This window comes from Narcine bancroftii, chromosome 7 (genome assembly GCF_036971445.1).
Source record: "Narcine bancroftii isolate sNarBan1 chromosome 7, sNarBan1.hap1, whole genome shotgun sequence".
Lineage (NCBI taxonomy): Eukaryota > Metazoa > Chordata > Chondrichthyes > Torpediniformes > Narcinidae > Narcine > Narcine bancroftii.
In genome coordinates this window covers 40,734,174-40,754,033 of record NC_091475.1, presented here as the reverse complement: position 1 = coordinate 40,754,033, position 19,860 = coordinate 40,734,174, and the positions used below count along the sequence as shown (strand labels likewise).

Below are 19,860 nucleotides of genomic sequence, written 5' to 3'. Positions count from 1 at the left end.
AGAGTGCCCTACCTGTTCACGAACTCACCGGGACCAGGATCAGCCGTGGAGCACATGGGATCCCAGGACAAGTAATGAGCAGCAGAGTCCCCTACCCGTTTGTGAACTCACTGGGGCAGCACGCGGGGTACCTGGTGTACTACCAGGAGTCATGCCAGACACAGGTGAAGGGCATACAGCAAGTTGCCTTGCTGATCGCAGTTTACCGGCAGGATCGGGGGGGACGGGCTGTTAACCCAGAGCCACCCCCAATCGTCTTCAATTCCCTGGAGGGGGCCCTCATCTCCGCAGGGGCGAGCGACCACGTGCGAGAGGGATCAGGTCCAGCACGTGCCTACCCCCCAGCTATCGAACCACAGGTACAGCCAGAGAAGCTTGACCTGGATCCCAGAACCCCCAGTGCGAGCATGCATTTGGGCCAGTGGTATAGGTGTTTTTTAAATTATGCAGGAGTAGAGGGAGTGTCAGAGGAGGAAATGCTGATGCTACTGCTGGCTCAGCTGGGAGATCGTCCGTACTCATTAATTCAGGACACCAAGTCATACCGGGAAGCAATGGACACTCTGCAAAGACATTATAATAGGGGATACAGTGAGCTGCACTCCAGGCACAGATCAGGTCACAGCAAGCAGGGGAGTCTGTTAGAGTCTTTAAACTCGTACTAAAGGTTTTGGCAAGGGCTTGCAATTTTAAGACAGTATCTGCCCAAGAATACGCAGACGACCTGGTGAGAGACAGAATCGGGGTCAGGTCAACGGAGATTAGACAGAGGCTGTTGGAAAAGGAGACAGTGAGGCTAGATGAGGCTGAAACCATTGCGGAGGCTCTGGAAAACTCTAGGAGAGAGCTAAAGGAGTACACTGAGCCGGACTCGTGGGCCACTTACAGGGAGAGGTGCACGGGTGAACAAGGGCAACATTCCGTAGCAACTGCCTCATTAGACTGTTCCAAGTGCGTTTTTTGTGGGCAGCTAAAGCACCCCAGAGCCCACTGTCCAGCTAAGAACTGCTCGAGGTGTGGAAAGAAGGGTCATCATGCAAAAGTATGCAGAAGCCTCAAGGCTCCCGCCAAAGCCCTCTCTCATGCAAATGTTTTGGCAAGACGAAGCAGAGTGCCACCATGTGCTGTCGGCCACCTTGGGACGCCAGGCAGAGGACACAGTGACCAGATGACGGCTTCGGTACTGAGTACTACGATCGAGGTTGGGATGAAAGCTCCTGTCAGAATGGAGCAAGCGCCAGGCTGGCCTCATTATGACTGAATCAGGCGAGTCCGCACAACCTATTGGACGCGACCGTTAGGAGTAAGGTTAACTGGGCTACTGTAAATTGTTTGGTGGATAGTGGGAGTACAGAGAGCTTTATAGACCAAGGGTTAGTAGAACACCTCGCGTTAAAAACGTATCCCAGTGACCATCAGATCCTAATGGCATCTAACAACCATGTGACTAAGGGCAACCACTTGTCACGGACCAACAATCCATGGCGTTCATGTTTGATAACCAGAACAGGGGAAAGATAAAGAACAATAAAATCTTGCGCTGAAGGATAGAATTGTCGATGTACAACTACAACATCCTATACCGTCCAGGGAGTCTCAATGAGCCCTCAGACGAATTATCCAAGGGCACTTGTGCGGCCCTTAATCACATGTCCCAGCTGCAGAGCTTGCACAATGAGCTGGGCTACCTGAGAGTAGAGAGGCTCTTCCACTTTGTCAGGCCCAAAACCTCCCATTCTCAGTGGAGCAGGTACGGATGGTAAGCAGGGGTTGCCCCATCTGAGAGGAGTGTAAAACGCAGTTCCACCATGGAGCAGCATGAAGAGCGGGAGACAAACACACCCACTTGGGCAGAAAGCCCTGCACCACGCACCATACCCACGCCCTGGGCAGACCCCCAGGGCCTGGCACCCCCACCTCCCCCACCCTGGCCCCCGATGATCCAGAAAGAAGAGGAAACCGCGTCAAATACTGGACTTATGAATGGGTGCAAAGAGACAGAGGAGGTGGGGGGGGGGGGGGCGGAGGGCCAGTCACAATTTTGTAAGGGGGGGTGAATGTGGTGGCATGTCATGCATGATGTCATTACACCACTAGGTCACCAGGTGTATATAAGCCTGGTTGTGGGGGGGGATCCCTTCCCCCTCATTCTGGCCTAGGCTTGTACAGAGGCAAGACCAAGGCTTCAAAGCCTAGCTGTATACCAGTTTATTAAAACTAGTGTTTTACCTGCACTCTGCCTCGTGTGGTTTGATGCTAGTAGCCTACAACCCCCCTCAATTATGAGGAGCTGAACTGCTTCAGTTCCAGCTTTCATTGAGAGGGAACCTGTTACGCAGAAATTTGAATGCTTGAAGAAGAATAGATTTTGTTTCCTGCAGTCAATTGTGATAATTAACTATTTTGTGTCACTCCAAAGAACTGCACAGGCACGTCCTGGTGTGAGTCCTTGGCATTTTCACATTAGGACTGTGAATGATATGACCTGCTCTCTTTAATAATCACTACGGGGAGAAGCGTAGACCAAGTTCTGAAACGCACATCCTTAGATACTGCTGGTACAACAGTCTTTCAGGCAACTCTGACCACGTATCTAAATCACCTTCATCCTCAGTACCTCTGCCTCCACAGTGCAGCTCAACCAGCTGAATTCTTCCAGTAGCTTTTTTTTTGCTCCAATTAGGCCTATTGAAAATGCAGGTCTCCAAATTTCCTCCAATTGTGATCAGGACAACCCCTCCTTCTTATAACCTGCATCTTCCAGTCTCCTGGCTCTTCCCACAATAAAAACTCTGGATGTCAGTGTTCCAATAGGGCCCCATCTGATCAGGTCTCAACACCCTCAGCCATGGGCCAAATCAGACGCTCAGATCAGAGCTGGTTGGGGGGGCGGTGGGGGGAAGGGGGTTGTTGTGTCATCTATTTTCCACCACACATAAGATTTGAGTGGTTGACTAATAGCCTAAATGTTCTTGGCACTCATTGTTAATCTTATGATGGCTGGAATGTGAGGTGATGGATTTTGGAAGGGCAAACCAAGGTAGGATGTACACAGTAAATGGTAGGGCACTGAAGAGTGCAGAGGAGCAGAGAGATCTGGGAATACAGATACACTGTTCCCTGAAGGTGGCGTCGCAGGTGGACAGGATTGTAAAGAAGCTTTTGGCATCTTAGCCTTTATAGATCAAAGTATTGAGTACAGGAGTTGGGATGTTGAAGTTATTTAAGACATTGGTGAGGCTACATTTGGAAGATTGTGTGCAGTTCTGGTCTACAGGAAGGATATCAATATGATTGAAAGAGTACAGAGAAAATTTCCTAGGATATTACTAGGTCTTCAGGAGTTGAATTACAGGGAAAGATTAAATAGGTTAGGACTTATTCCTTGGAGTGAAGAAGAATGAGGGGAGATCTGATAGAGGTTTACAAGATTATGAGAGGTATAGACAAACTGGATGCAAGTAGGCTTTTTCTAATTAGATTGAGGGAGATAAATAAGACATAGTTTCAAGGTGAAAGGGGAAAAGTTTAGGGGGAACATTAGGGGAAAATTCTTCACTCAGAGTGTGGAATGAGCTGCCATCTGATGTGGTGAATGCAGGTTTGATCTTGAATTTTAAAAATAGATTGGATAAATACATGGATGGGAGAGGCCTGAAGGGTAATGAAGTGGGAACAGGTCAGTGGGTCTAGCGAAATAGTGGTCAGCACAGAATAGAAGGGCTTTTAAAAAATATTTTATTTATTAATTTTAAACCACAATATGAATTGCATTACATAAGTTGGAAAATTGTATATAAGAAAGTTACATCTGGTATATGTAAAAAGAAAAAAAAAACCACCACCCCCCTCCCATCTCCCTCCCCTACAAAAAACCTTACGAAAGAAAAAATAGAGAAAAGAATTGGAAAGAAAGAATAAAAAGAAAAGAAACAGAATAAACAGGATAAACATTTATAACATAAATTCTGATTGGAGGTTACCAAGAAGTTGGGCCTTCAGAGAGCTCGAAACATACATCCCCACATTTTGTAAATAAGGGCACAATATTTTCCAGAACAGATGAAATTTATTTTGCAGACTATAGGTAATCTTCTATAACAGTTTCTATACCTCAGTCTATATCTGACTTCCATGATAATGCTATACCTTTCCAAGAAACTGCTAAAGCAATTCGCAAATTCAATCTGATACATATTTAATTATAATTTAGGTCTTATAACCTTAATATTACCCATCAAAAATAACATTGGATCCTGGGGCAATTTGACCCCCATAATTCTTAACAAAAGTTACCCACCTTTAGCCAAAAATTTCTAACTTTAGGGCATTGCCAAGTAGAATGCAAGATAGTTCCAATCTCACATGTACACCTAAAACATAAATCTGAAATAGCTGAGATTAATCTACATAATTTTTGTGGAGTCAATTATAATTGATGTATAAAATTATATTAGACTAACCTATTTGAAATTTGATGCCCAGAATGAATGATGAACTGATGGGAAGACTGGAGTTGTGGCTGCTACAGACTCTAAATTCTTCTTGCGTTGCCTTTGAAGAAATGTCCATCCACATGAGCTACGGCCACAACACTCCTGGTCCTTTTGTTGGCAAGACTCGAACTGGGCAGCCTCCACGAAGCTCCCAAGACCCTGCCACCCGACTCTCCAAGTAACTTCACTGCTAGTCACACTCAAAATGAAGCTGTCTCTCCAAGTGACCTTCACTGTTAGTCAAACTCAAAATGAAGCACTTTGCTTTCTGAAAAGACCCTCCTTGTACAGGTCAATCCACCGAAAAGGCCCAGCCATTCACAGAGCATGCCTTGCTCTGAATTCCATAAAATGGCTGGTCACAGGGCTGCTTCAAAAAGCTGTCTTCTCTCCAGCAGTCAGAATGGAAAGTCTTTGCAAATGTATCGAATCTGGAACAGACTGTGACAAACCTTCCCTCAGTTCTTCCAATGTATCAAATTATTGCTGGGCTGGACTTGTGTTGTGCTTGGAGCTTGTGAAATGTTCAAATGTTAACTATGACCATTCAGTCCCTCCTGTCTATACTATCCCTTACAGAGATAATCCCATTATCTCTGTAAAGTGGGAGCTCATAATACTACATAATTCCATCCATTCTTTCTCATTTATTTGTGATTTCAATCTACTTCCCATCTTAGCGTTCTATGGAATTTTGAGGTGTATCATTCCTCCAAACATTTGCTCAGTTCTTGATTTTTTTTTAAAAAGGAGATTGCACGTGAAGGGACACAACGTCAGGAACATTGGACTAGTACAGTTTGCACAGAACTTTATCACAAGTACTGCTTTGATGCAACTTCTATTATTTACCCTCGGGTGGAAGGACAGCAATAGAAGGCTCAAAAATTGTATAAATAATTTACAGAAAACATGTTATTTATGCAAAGTGAAGGAGTTATTTTTATAACCAAGCTATTCTCTGCAAATAAAGTTCACTGCACCCTCTCTACAATCACTGATCAAGTTTTTTTTATTTTAATAGTAAAAATATTGAAAGATGTTACTACTGAACTTTTTTTATACAATAAACGTTTGTGGTAAAGAGTACAATGTTACAACGAAGTGTAAAAGCACAGAGTAACATAAAATGCTTAAAATATATGTGCGGCTTGAAACATATTAAAGTAACATTAATAATTAGCGCATAGTATTTTCACATCAGGTAACAGAAACAAAGCCAGCTTAAGATATCATTCCAGTGCACCCAAAAATACCGCAGAACTTTATAGTCTTAAAATACACCTAAAACTGAGACTTTTCCTTCAAGGAAAATATTTTTTTAAATAAGGAGCCTATATTACAATGGACATGATTAAGCTGGCCTTGTTTCCATCTTCCAGCCTTTTAAGCTCGCATACAGAGTGCACAGAAAATGAAAAAAAGATATACAACAGCTTTGTTTGATCTTTTACATAATACCGTTCCTTCAGAGATGTTAATTTCACAAGGAAAAACAGTGCCTCGTTGCACTTCTGGAAGTGTGTGTGTATATGTATGTATGTATATATAAAACACACACAGACACATACATATGTACACACACAAGTATACACATATATATATATGTATATATATAAAAAAATACAAGTGTGTGTGTAAATATATATACACACACACACACATATATATATATACACACACATACACGTGTGTGTGTGTGTGTGTGTGTGTGTGTGTGTGTGTGTGTGTATATATATATATATAAATACAAGTATATAACTTTTTTTTCTTTTTTCTTTTTACAAAATGTGTATAGGAATAACCCTTACAACAAGTGTTTAATAAAAATCACTTACTTTTTTTCTAGTAACTTTACATAAGTAAATTGAGACTGATAAATACTTCATAGTTAAAATAGAGTAAAGTGTCATACATCATCCGCTGGCAGAGGAGGTATGTTGATTCGTGCTCGGGTGAAAAATGCCATCTTCTCTCTGTAATAAAACAAAAGTTTAGATCATTTTCAAAGTCCAAGATGCTTGCAGTGCCAGTCCATAATTCCAATTTACAGGTGGTGCAGGGGCTGAAATAGTGGACATCAGATGCAATATTCGTGATGAGAGTAGCCCATGAGGCTGATCCATGGTGTCAGCCAAATTCTCAGCAAAAGGAACTTGTTCTTACCATCAAAAACTTGACTTTTAATTCCTATCCCCTTTGACCTCCAGCAGTGGTTCTCAACCTTTTTCTTTCCACTCACATACCACCTTAAGTAATCCCTGTGCCATCACTGCTCAATGATTAGTAAGAGACTGCTTAAGATGGAATGTAAGTGTGAAGAAAAGGTTGAGAATCACAGCTCTAGACCCAATTGTTACTGAGTATTTTGCTTGAGAAAAATGGTCATTGGCCTATTTCCTTTGGAGTTATGAAACCGTGCACATAACAAGTCAATGAGGTCATTGAAAACAGTGGTTTTCAAACTTTTTCTTTCCACCCACACACCACCTTAAGCAAGCCGTTAATAATCGCAGGACACCTATGGCAAAGGGAATCCTTAAAGTGGTAATGTGAGTGGAAAAAAAAGGTTGAGAACCACTGACCTAGAACTTTAAAATTTGGGTCTTCAAATTCTTGGACCGGGGATCTCCGCCTCCAAAGAATAAGGAACATCCTCATCCTCTTGATCATATTTTCCATTCAGATGATTTGACAAAACTTGGAGTTAAAAGGAACAAAGATAACATTCCTTCATACCTTGACTCTGTCCTATTTTTGTCAGTATATCCTCTCACCTACCACTGGGACACCGTCCTATTCCAAATACCCTCCACCATTTGACAACTTACAATTCACTGGTGATAATTGCCTCATCTTAATCACAAACATCCAATCTTCATTCACTTTCATTCCCATCAGAAAGGCTTTAAGGCCTTCCACTTTTTTCTGGACCAAAGACTCCACTAATTCCCTTCCACTAACACTCATCTGCTTTACAAGAATTGGTTCTTACCTTCAACAAATCAATAATGTAGCCGTAGCCTCTTGCATGGGCCCTAACCAAGGCCAACTTTCTGTTGGCTTTGTGAAACAGTCCTTGTTCCAAACCTACTCCGACGCCACCCCAACTCTTTCTCCATTATATTGACAATTTCCTGCACTCGTGTAGAAAGTCATTTTCATTACCTTTCCCCACAAACTTCCACCATGCTCTTAAATTTATCTGGATTCTTTCCAATATTTCTTTCTTTTCTAGATCTCTCAATCTTCATCTTGGGGAGATAAACTATTGATTGTTAGCTATATAAACCCACCAATTCCCTTAGCTACAGTACCTCCTCTGTACTCTTCCTCCTGTTATGCCGTCATCATTTTTTCTCGGTTTCTCTGTATCACATCTGATATCAAGGGGAGTTTTTCCACTTTAGGATTTATGAAATGTTCTTCTTTGTGAATCACTGCTTCCCTTCTGCCATGGTTAATGGTGCCTTCACATTAATTTCCTTCAATTCCTGCAAAATGTCGTCACCTTCCTTCATCCGAGATCCACTGGTCCTCATCTTTCACTCCACTGGCCTCTGCATCCAGCCCATTAATCTTTGCCACTTCCACAAGCTCCAATGGGATCCCATCATCAGCCATATCCTCACCTTTCTCAGCTCTTATCTGCTTTCCACAGGGATCACTCTTTCCATTACCCCCAAGTCCACTCATCCTTTCCATCTTACCCTTACTGATCCCTTGTCCCATCCCATCACCTCACCACCATAGAGGGACCTAGAGAGCCCTTCCAGATGAGGGAGAGATTGCATCTGTTCTCTCCTCATCTGCTAAATTCAATGCTCCATATATGACAGACTAGGTGACTGACTTGCTCTGTCTGTAATGACCATCCTGTGCTTCCAGTTGCACATCATTTCAACTTATCTCCTATTCCCACATCAATCTTTTCCACTGCCATGGTGAGAAGACACAAACTAGGAGATCAACATTTCTTAGCCTGTAACTATAAATATTGCCATGAACACTGAATTTTCCTCTTTCCTCTCTCACTCCCTCCAGTCTCTTCAAGGTTTCTCTCCCTTTGCTTACCACTTGCACCCCCCCCCCACACCCACCCCCCGGTACCTGGACGTCACCCTTTCCCACCTGCCCAGCATCACTCCCTTATATAGGTCCACCTGTCAACAACCAGCCTCTGTCTCAACATCCCCTCAGACCCCCACCAGCCACAATCTGCCCATCACTCCCCTCATCTGGTTCCACCAATCACCTACTGACCTCTGTCCCACCTCTCCCTCTCACCTTTTTATACAGGCTATCCTCCCGCCACACTCTCAGTTATGAAGCACAGTCTTGACCCGAAACAGCAACTATCCCTTTGCTTTCACAGATGCTACATGAACCTCTGAAGATTGTCAGCAGTTTTCATTCAAAGGAAAGAGCTTTAAGCATGTTTATTTTCCCCCATATGTAGTAAAGCACCTGGTTGTAGAAGCATTAGAACTGTGTGACTTCATATCAAGGTATAGATAGATTAAATAAAACAGAGCAATGCCAAGTGATACTGATACTTTCTCACATTATTTTTAATTGTGCTTGCATCAGGATAACTAGAATAAAATCCTTTGCATATTCCAAACTCCACTGGGATACCTTCTACATTCTACTATACTTCCTCAAAGCAGGCAAGGCCCTGTCACATCATGACATTCAAGCTAAAGCTCATAATTAGATTTATTTGTAATGGAGATAATTCCTCAGAAGAGCATGATGGTGAACTATCAATGAGACATCGATTCAGTACCTTTCTCACACAAAATATTCGGCAAGGGTACGAGTGAACTACAGTCAGAGATTGTGAATTAATGACCACCAGCACTTGCTAAATGAAAAGCTGGTCATTGTTTTCTTGAAACTAAGAGATTCCTTACATGTCACTGATGATGTTGTTGAGATCTTTAAGATTCCACCCCCAACCCCCTCCCCTCCCACCCCAAGTAAGCACAGTCATTCAGAGAGAGTAGAATTTATTCCCCTCTCTTCCTCAACCAACAGAAATGTAAATATTGGCATTTGAGAAGCTATACTACAACCCGGTGAGTATAGCTGGTAATACAGGTTGCCAGGTCTGAGGCTGTGATGTGCTGAAGAGGTTACGTTAATCATTATCCCAATAAAAAAGGCCATTAGGGACTGGCAAATTAATTGATAATTAGAGAAGACTGATTTTAGAATAATGCCAATAATCTACAGTGGAGAGGAAAAGAATTTTTGTTTTATGCAGTGGGTTGTTCCTATATAGAATATATTGCATGAAAAAGTCATGGGAGTAAACCAATATTAATTTTTAGAAAGGAACATGACAAAATATATGGGAAAGAAATCAAAGTGGAGGTAGAGGGAAAGAAGGGAGCAGGAGCCAGTGGCTGCCTCTTTCAAAACAGGGATATACCCATAATAAGTGATAGTAACAATTTAGAAGTTTGAAGTGTAGTTTATTGTTCCTAACTCCACTAAAGGTACCAGAGGAAATGTGCATTTATAATATATATTTATAATAAAAAATAAAAAACAATGTTCAGAGAAATAGGATAAGTAAAAGATATAAATGAGAAATATACGTTTCAAATCCTCTTTCATACTTATTCAGAGGTGCAATGTTTTAATAATACAGGTACTCCCTGACATACACCGTGTTCCATTCTGGATGGCCAGTCGTATCTCGGAGTGGACGCATGTCAGAATTGCCTCCTTACCTTGTTGATCGGTGTCCCAGGGTCTGTAGGCTGGCTGCAGCCATCTTGGTTCCTGAGCGCAAGTCTTCAGTAGGCGCAAGCACAGTGGGTTCATGTATTGGAGATCAGTTGGCGCATCCACAAGAGTCAACCGTCCTAACAATATTAAATTCGCGCCCTTAGCTCTCGTGCATGTGCCGAACTCCAATACATGCGCTAACCAAAGACTCATGCATGCACACAGAAATCAAGATGGCTGCACCCAGCCCGCCAATTAACAAGGTAGTGCACACATTTTGGTTCTTACATGCCCTGTATCTGTTACAGCTTGTCAAATAAAACATAAACAGTGTAATTTTATACTTTTTCTTATTTTTTTTAAATTCAGTCATATGTGCAGATGGACGTAAGTCGCATAGGTCGCAAGTCAGGGAGTACCTGAATTGCAGTTTAAGCATGAAACTTTCTCTCTCTTTATTATAGCTCACTTTAGAACCTCTCTCTGTGAACAAGCTTTTGGGCATCATTCCTAGTCTCTCCTCACGTGATCTTTTATTTTCTAAAGTTCCAATTATATAAATAAATAATGACGATCTGGCAAGATACTCAGTTTAAGGAACTAGCTTCTCATTTAATTCTGAGTTACTGCATGATCACAGGGGCTTCTGGTCCACGAGCCCAAATGCACTAATTAACCTACAAACCGAATGTTTTGAGAGGGTGTGATGAAACCAGAGCACCCAGACGAAACCTGAATAGGTCATGGGGAGAATCTTCAAACTCCTTAAAGACAGCACCAGAATCAAACCCTGGTCACTGGTGCTGTAAGAGCACTGTGCTAACCGCTACGCTAACTGTGTCGCCATTGCAAGGGGGAACATCACAAATATACACAGCTTCAAAAGAGGTGAATCTTCCAAGGCCACTGGCAATTTAAGGTTAATTTTAAATGACATCATTGTGTGACATAGGCTTAATCATTTTTAACAGCTGATGCACAAGAAACAGTCTCTTTAGTAACCCGTATTTAAAGTCCTCACAATTTTGCTATTCAGTTCAAAGCTATCAGCCTGGGATAACTGGATGTGTCGTGTCTCCGGATCAGAAACTAGAGCACAATATCCAAATGGCACTTGAAGGAGCTTTATGGAAAAGCTACATTCCCAAGTCCTATTTATCCAAAAACAGTTATTGTCAACCTCACCAAGGGCAAAACCTTTGCCACTTTTGGTCCTGTTTGTAGTGCCTTAATGCAACAAGTACTTCACCAAACAAGTATCTTTGGCTTGGCTTCGCGGACGAAGATTTATGGAGGGGGTAAAAAGTCCACGTCAGCTGCAGGCTCGTTTGTGGCTGACCAGTCCGATGCGGGACAGGCAGACACGATTGCAGCGGTTGCAAGGGAAAATTGGTTGGTTGGGGTTGGGTGTTGGGTTTTTCCTCCTTTGCCTTTTGTCAGTGAGGTGGGCTCTGCGGTCTTCTTCAAAGGAGGCTGCTGCCCGCCAAACTGTGAGGTGCCAAGATGCACGGTTTGAGGCGTTATCAGCCCACTGGCGGTGGTCAATGTGGCAGGCACCAAGAGATTTCTTTAGGCAGTCCTTGTACCTTTTCTTTGGTGCACCTCTGTCACGGTGGCCAGTGGAGAGCTCGCCATATAATACGATCTTGGGAAGGCGATGGTCCTCCATTCTGGAGACGTGACCCATCCAGCGCAGCTGGATCTTCAGCAGCGTGGACTCGATGCTGTCGACCTCTGCCATCTCGAGTACCTCGACGTTAGGGGTGTGAGCGCTCCAATGGATGTTGAGGATGGAGCGGAGACAACGCTGGTGGAAGCGTTCTAGGAGCCGTAGGTGGTGCCGGTAGAGGACCCATGATTCGGAGCCGAACAGGAGTGTGGGTATGACAACGGCTCTGTATACGCTTATCTTTGTGAGGTTTTCAAGTATATACAACCGTCAACCACAGTGTGCTCATTTGTACCTGAAGGACTGAACCTGCAATGGTTCCTTTTGGCTTTGTCCTCGCAACTGATACACTTCCTTTGCTGCTTTTTTCAACATTTTCTCAGCCGCTTGCTCTTGACGCTGTTCTGACTTTGTTTGCTTTGCCTGAAAATGGTTTCAAAGGAGAAAGCACTTACTTCACTGCAAGTAAACGCACTGTAAAATTTCTGGACAGATGCAAATGGAATCTGATTTTTATGCCAGCTACAACACTTGCAGAGCAAGCTTTGGCTCAGGAACACAGTCCTGCCTCCAAGCCAGAGGGTGATGCATTCCAGGCCCATAGCAGACAGTTCTGGCAAACCCCACCACACTGTAAAAGCGTAGGTGGCTCATTTTACTTTTTCTTCCTGTGGCCTGCCCAAGGGTTGGTTCTCCCTCCCAAAGTCCTAGGAAAGAGAAACCACCTCAACTTCTCTTCCTAAGAAAGGTGTTTGGGAATCTTACACATCTGGCAGCAACACAGATCACAAAATTAAAAAGCCAATAAATACCTGGAAGTAATGGAATTTCAAATTATATTAATAAAGACGGATATGTTTCTTTGATTAGTTATCCAATTTTTGTCAATTAAAGTTGTTCCAACCTTCAATCTCTCAAGGTCAATGCAGACCTGTGACATATTAACTTCAACAATATTATCTAAATTTCAATCCACCCAGAAAATTAACAACCATCTCATGCTGACCTGGTTTCGGTGCTGTCCTGGTTTCTGATCTCCTTTTACTGAACATACCCAAATTAAATCTGTTTCAGATAAGTAGTGGAACATTTAGGGGAGATGGCAAAGTTAGTGTTTTAAAAAAAAACGCACAGAATGCTGGGGGGAGTGATTAAGGCTGTTACAAATAGGGAGTCTTAGATAGGCTCATGGATGTAAGAAAAATGGAGGGTTATGCACTGTGAGGGAGGAAAAGGTTAGATTGTCCATGGAGCAGATTTATATAGGTCAGCACAACATTGTGGACTGAAGGGCCTGTCCACTTCCAAATTATAAAACAGAGAAAAGCAAGAAAACATTTGCAAAAAGGATAGACAGATTAATGCTTCATCATTGCAAGGCTCCCTCATTAGCCCTTCAACCTAGTTTGTCAAGAAATGTGTAAAATATGTTAAAAAGTCACAATAAATATGACTTACTGTATTGACAAAGCATTTTCCACGCACCTGTCTCTCTGCTTCCTTCAACAAGTTGCGGAATCGCTCATCTCTTAGGATCCACTGAGGCAAGTCAACTTTTCCCCGACTCCTGCTTTCCTGCAGGCGCTGTTTTAGCTCCCGCAGTGCACTCAGCTCCTCATCCAATCGCCGCTGCCTTGTCCTGGATGCCTGGAGATCCAGCTCCAAGTCCAGGGATGTCCGTGTGGGATGTTCAACTAGTGAAGTTTTGAAGGATGGCTGAAATACGCCAACAAAAATCCAGTAGAATTTCCCAAGAAATTAATTTGCATTACTAATGAGCATTTTAAAATCCAAATCACAACTCTTGAACAATCTTCCAAGTCACAAGTAACTTCCATTTGTACATCTAATGAGCTTAAACCAACTTCAAATGACAATTCTTCGAACTAATGGCTGTTGCAGAAATGTTATAATTTGGATTGGTCGAAGCTCTTCATATTGCCAAGGAAAATTAATTCTTACAGCAATCAAGCTTATAGGTTGCATTACAGAAGCATTCAGAACAAATCAAAGGCACAATTCTATTATTCAGCCTGCTGTACCCACAGTGATCCACTGGAAAGCAATGGTCAGGAGAGGGATGCTGCCAAAGTGGTCTCCACATTACCCTTCAAACACATGTCCTCTTCCAGGCCAACAACAGCAGCTCTGATGCTCCAATCACACCACGTGACTCCAATGGGCACTGTCTCCCACTGGACTCTTGAAACAGATGCTCCATTCCAAACTTACCTGCTTATAACGCAGAGTGCATCTCTCCAAAGCATTTCGGATAAATGGTGATCTTTTTGGAAGTGTTGAACTGTCACTGTCACTTCGGTACAGCTGCAATGAGAAACAAAGTTATAAATAACAGCACAGTTTGGCTTGATAAATTAATAAAGGCTCCTTTCTAATTTCAGTTGTGAACTCATAACACTCTTTCCAGCAGCTAAATGCAATGCTTGGGTGTTGCATTCTAATACACAGCTTCAGCTCTGGTGTCCCTCATTATATTCATGTTAAAATTAAACTGTAAAAATCACAGTGCTGAAGTAACTCAGCAGGTCAAACAGTGAACTTTATGAAGCAAAGATAAAGAAACATAACCAACGTTTCAGGCTTGAGCCCTTCGTCAAAGTATCATACAAGGAGTCTGGAGACTTCCGTGTTTTACTACAATTAAACTGTTACAGGGCAAAGATTCAATGACTTATTAGCAATTAGTAGTGAATGCACCAGTGATACACATCCTCACTAGTTTTAATTGGTTATGAGTGAATTTCTTTAAGTGCTCCTACCAGTGAATGCACAGACTCTAAGCAACCAAAGTGTTATGTTCAGATGCCTTCATGACCTTGCCTCTCCCCCCATCTCCATAATCTTCTCCAACCTGGATCCCACTGAAACTTTTCTCAACCTCCATTTCCAGCCTCTTGTAAATGCCCATCATTGGATGGATGCAATGTTAGAGATGATTCAACACAATCCCCAAAGAGCTGGAAAGCATCAGGATGGAACAATGTGCTCATTTTACAGTGCGGATAATTTCAACTTTGGTTAAGTGTATGGAACTAATGGCAAGCAGCTTTGGTTAAAATTAATTCACAGTTAATGTTAACTCAGCCAGGTTGAAATCACTGACCCTGGAGATTTTGCTTGTGGCATGATAGCAGTCAGCTACCCAAGCATTAAATGCTACCTTTTCTAGTGTGGTTTAGATGATATAATACTAAAAGAGACTTAACAATTTCTTAGTTCCAGCTAAGATTAGGTTAGAATTCTTTTCTCTGCATGGCACCCAATTAATTAGTAACTCATAATGCACATTTAGCTGGGACTATCAATCACATAATTTCAATCAGTTATTCTATCCCCACTGGTCTCCTTCCCATCCATTCCCAATGAGCACCATCCTCCCATACAACTGGATAGCAAAGAGACTCAGCTAGGTGTGCGGGAGACAAATAACCTCTCATTCATCCCAAAAATAATGAAAAAATGAAATGAATAAGATTTTATGCCCTCATGTTATTTATCTATCTTGTGTTGATGTCCTAGGAGTTAATTATAAGGAATCCAGGTATCTTTAGAGGGTTATGACAATTTTCTTTATATTGCCAAAATAACTAAAGTGAAAAGATATCCTTTCAGGGCACAGATGATGAATTGTGCTCTTCATGGCATTACAGCTTGGCTGACTGCCTACTGACCCGACAGACATACTGACTCCGAGCTCCTGGCGAAAACGTCTGCGAGCGGACTATGGTGCTGCTACGAACAAAGGGAGATCCACGTGATCGACGGCCGCTTCTTTCCTTTGATCGAATCATAACCTCTTCAGGAAAAGGTTCTTCGGTGTTGGTCTCCTTATCAACCTGCAAGGAATAAGAGTATCCAGTCATTGTCACCCACTTTTACCCTCTCAGAAACGGAGAAGAACATTTATGATGCTGCTTCTAACATAACTTTGTTGCTGTGAAGTCCAGAAACAAAACTGCACCCTTCCTGATTTGTGGAGGTGAATGAGAAGCAGTAAGAAGCATAGCCCTCAGTGTCTTGAGAGCATAGGAAACAGAATCAGGCATGGGCCATTCTAGTCCCTCTACCTTTAATAAGATCATGGCTGGACTTTGACCTCAGGGTATCACTTTCCTGCACTAACCCATAACCTTTGATTCCCTTTGCATTAAAAACGTCAGCCTCTGTCTTGAAGGAACTGTGCTGGCATAGTTTTCTCAGGTAGAAAATTCCAAAAGATTCACTACCCTCCAGATGATGGAATTTCAGAGTAGCCAACCATTTTTGAGAAAGACCCATGATTCTATATAACCTAGCTCAGGGAAACATTATCCCTCAATCTCCCTGTTGAGCTCCATAATTTTCTTTGTACATTTCATTCTCATTCTTCTAATATCTGGAGACCATTGGCCTAGAGTGTTTATCCTTTCCTTCCAAGACAAACCATAGAGCAGCTTGGAGCTGCATACCCTCCATCCCAAGTGTACCTTTCCTTAGGTGTGTGACCTGAACACCTTGTTGAAATGGTCTCATCAGAACCCCAGCAATTAGTTCAAGTCTTCCCTCCTCTGGGATTCAAATCCCCTTGCTATAATGGCCCACAAGCTACCATGTGGTTTTCTAACTGGTGTCGCTATATGTAAAAATATCAATTATGCCTTCTCCAAAAAACCCTCCAAATCCATTGGCAGGTGAAGCAAACCTAAATCAGTGTCCTCTCTCAGGTCAACATTGAGGCTTTAGTTACACAAAGCATGCTGAAGCAAGCATGCTACTCCAAACTCCATGGTGGCAGATGGTTTCCAAAAGGGCAGAGAAAATTCTACATCAAGCACATCCTGCCCCACCAATGACCTCAGAACCAAAAAAAAACCATCTTCTGCCACAAAGGATCATCTAAGTAGCAGCAGGTGCCTAGAACAGGAATTAAACTGGCCTCTTTCCACTCAAGGCCTAAACTCACCAAAAACCTCCACCCGTGTTAAATTATGATTAAGTAGAGCCAAATATTCAAATATTCCTCTCCCTAACTAGAACAATGACAGAGCACACATGAGATTAAGGCTGTGATGTAACAACATCCTGCATTTGTGAAATGCCCACGCCATTATCGATCGAAACTTGACACAAGAGGAAGTCAATGAGCCAAGGAACAGGAATGGAGACAAAAAGAGAATTAGGGAGAAAATTGCCAGAACTTGGCTAGATAGCTGAAGGCATTCTATTGAAAATGCTCCAGAGGCAGGATCTAGACCTCAGTGACAGAGAGAACACAGTAATGTGGTACTGCAGAAGGATTGGAAAATAATGATGAGAAGTTTAAACTCAGGTCATTCAAAAGTCAATAAGGCTCATCAACACAGGAGTGAGGATGAATTTGTTAGATACAAGCAACAGGGTTCAGTTAAGTTTATAGGGGTGGAAGAAGGGAGGCAGAGTCATCGCAAGGTATGGGTGAATGTTTCAGTTGCTGCAGATGGGTAGAAGGTGAAAATGGAGTAGTCTAAAACATTTTTATCCGGATCAAATACCTGTCCAAAGCTGCAAACAACATTGCTTGGTTTCAGAAAGTTGGAGAGAGATGGCGTTGGCAGTCAGGAAGTGGTGTGTGAAATAGGAACTCAATAGTGTTTATCATTCCAATTTGGTTGGGGACCAATGTCTTCTCAACTCGTATTGCACATTGGTCAACAGTTACAGATGCAGAGGACTCAACAGTGCGAAAAGTGGAGATGGGGATTTGTGATCAACGTGTCAAGGAAATGGAAACTGAGCAAAGCAGAAATGAATGAGCAACACCAGAGGAAACTGTGAGAGAACAGGAAGAGAAACCATTGCAGGTAATTCTCTAGTCCTCACGGTGAAAACAGAACAAAGCAAGGATAGTCTGGTGTGCCTGGACAACAGTAAAGAGGAACTGGAGGAGAATATAAAATTGTACACTAGTCAGGAAGGATAACAAGGAATAGACTGCCAATCACAGTCACACAGAACCTCAGGTTACTTTGAGAAAAATGATTTTGTGCCGTGGAAGTGTTCTGGTGATGACAGCATGTTCAAACATTTTGGAAAGGGAAACTGGAGATAGGATCGTAAACTTGCAAGGTTGAAATTGCCATTTCTTTGGCTGGGGGGAGAGAGCAAAAGGGCTCAGAGTTGGCCAGCAACATACACTGAGCAATTATGCATTGTTGAAGATAAAGAGACCCATGGAGCCAGAACCTACTGGTAATTGGCAACTAATGCCATCTAAATAGCTTCACTGGCTACAAAGCATATGTCCAACTAATGCTTTACATGCAAGACATTTTGAAACATTATCAAGTGCTGCCCCAAGATTCTACATTAAAAATAGGTACACTATTCCAAGTTCACTATTCCGAGATTGCAAGTGGTCTAAAATGGACTGTCTCAAGTGGAATAGCAGATGACGCAAACATCAAGTAGTTCATGGTCGGAGCAGAATACTTACCTTCATTCGTGCAGCTTTCATTTTGATCGAAGCAAACTGGCTCACTTTATCTGCCAGTTCATGCAATGGGCCCACGTTTCCATCCACACAGCTTAATTGCTCCACCAGAGGATACTGTGGGCTCAGCTGGGCACTATTGCTGCACCCACTGTCCACTGACTCTGCCTGCCAGCTCCTAGGAAAAGGAAGCCACCACACCCTTCAATATCAATCTGTCAGCATTTGCATAACTCAGTGACTGCAAACACATTAACATTTCCCTGTTGTCAATAATTCAATAACACTATTAAAATGAGGAAGTTTTTTCAAAAGAGATGCAATGTCAACCATTATTAATCATGCTGTAGCCCTAATAAATTTTAATTTTAGCTCTGTGATAAATTCTGGTCACTCCATTACAGGAAGGATATAGAGGCGTTAGTTCTAATTTATTGCCTGAGTACATACATGTGACATCATATTTAACCCAGAGATTCTTTTTTCTGCACCCCAGCAGAATTTCTACTCCTCAGTAGTGAAAACAACTGTACGCAAGAAAAGATGCATGTACAAAAGAGAGAGAAATGCAAACAAATTCACTGCAAATGCAGAAAAAAAATTCAGTAAAAAATAATGTGCAAAGTAAAAGTCCTTAAAGGAGTCTCTGAATGAGTGTCATTTAAGAGTCTGATGGTGAAGGAGTAGCAATTGTTCCTGAACCTGGTAGTACAAGTCTTGTGGAACCTTTACCTCTTTCCTGATGGCAGTAATGAGAACAGAGCATGTCTTGGATGGTACGGATGCTTGACGACTGCTACTGATCTCTGATGGGAGTATTCCATGTAGATTTTCTCAATGGTGCAGAGAATTTAGCCTATGATCTACTGAGCTGTATCCACTTTCTTTTTCAGTGCTTTTTGCTCAGAGGTATCCTACCAGGTTGTGATGCAATCGGTCAGCACACTTTCCATGACACATCTGCAAATGTTTGCCAAGATTTCCGATGTCCTACTGAACAGGTGCAAACTCCTGAGGAAGCAGAGGTATTGACATGCTTTCTTCACCATGGCATTTGTGTGTTGAGTCCAAGTTAGGTTCTCTGAGATAGTGGCTCCAAGGAATTTCAATTTGCTCACCATCTCCACCCAATCAATACTGGATCGTACATTCTGGTTTTCCCTTCCAAACGCCCACAATCAGCTCCTTGGTTTTGGTGTCATTGAGTGAGTGTTTATTGTTAGTACACCATTCAGAATCAAGTCATGAACATGTCATGAAATTTGTTGTTCTGCAGTAGCATTACAGTGCAAATACTGCTACAAATTACATTTTAAAAAAATAAGTTGTGCAAGAAAATAGGATGAAGTGAGGTAGCATCTGTAGTTCATTGTCCATTTAGCAATCTGATGGCAGAGTCCTTCCGCCACTGAGTGCTCATCTTCAGGCTCCTGTACCTTTTTCCTCATGGTAGCAGTGCAAAGAGGGTGTGGCCTGAGTGGTGGGGG

The 19,860-nt window shown here is 42.4% G+C and overlaps 2 protein-coding genes across 6 annotated transcripts in view; both read right to left on the bottom strand.

The window, feature by feature from the left end:
- Positions 1–5,393, bottom strand: part of LOC138738802 (H(+)/Cl(-) exchange transporter 4) — an 84,378-nt gene extending 78,985 nt beyond the window's left edge. For both annotated transcript variants that reach the window (XM_069889747.1, XM_069889746.1), the window contains exon 1: positions 4,464–5,393. The gene's annotated coding sequence lies outside the window, so the exon portion shown is untranslated. The remainder of the gene's footprint in view (positions 1–4,463) is intronic.
- A 786-nt stretch (positions 5,394–6,179) lies between these two features.
- wwc3 (WWC family member 3) overlaps positions 6,180–19,860 on the bottom strand; it is a 180,362-nt gene continuing 166,681 nt past the window's right edge. For 2 of the 4 annotated variants that reach the window (XM_069889742.1, XM_069889743.1), the window contains 6 exons: positions 18,377–18,551; positions 15,597–15,761; positions 14,137–14,229; positions 13,390–13,620; positions 12,200–12,327; positions 6,195–6,472 (listed from right to left, as the gene is read on the bottom strand). In XM_069889742.1, the coding sequence (XP_069745843.1) occupies positions 6,406–6,472; positions 12,200–12,327; positions 13,390–13,620; positions 14,137–14,229; positions 15,597–15,761; positions 18,377–18,551 (859 nt within the window). In that variant the 3' untranslated portion in view covers positions 6,195–6,405. Of the gene's footprint in view, positions 6,473–12,199; positions 12,328–13,389; positions 13,621–14,136; positions 14,230–15,596; positions 15,762–18,376; positions 18,552–19,860 lie in introns of all 4 variants that reach the window. The other 2 variants (XM_069889745.1, XM_069889744.1) reach the window with 2 other exon arrangements.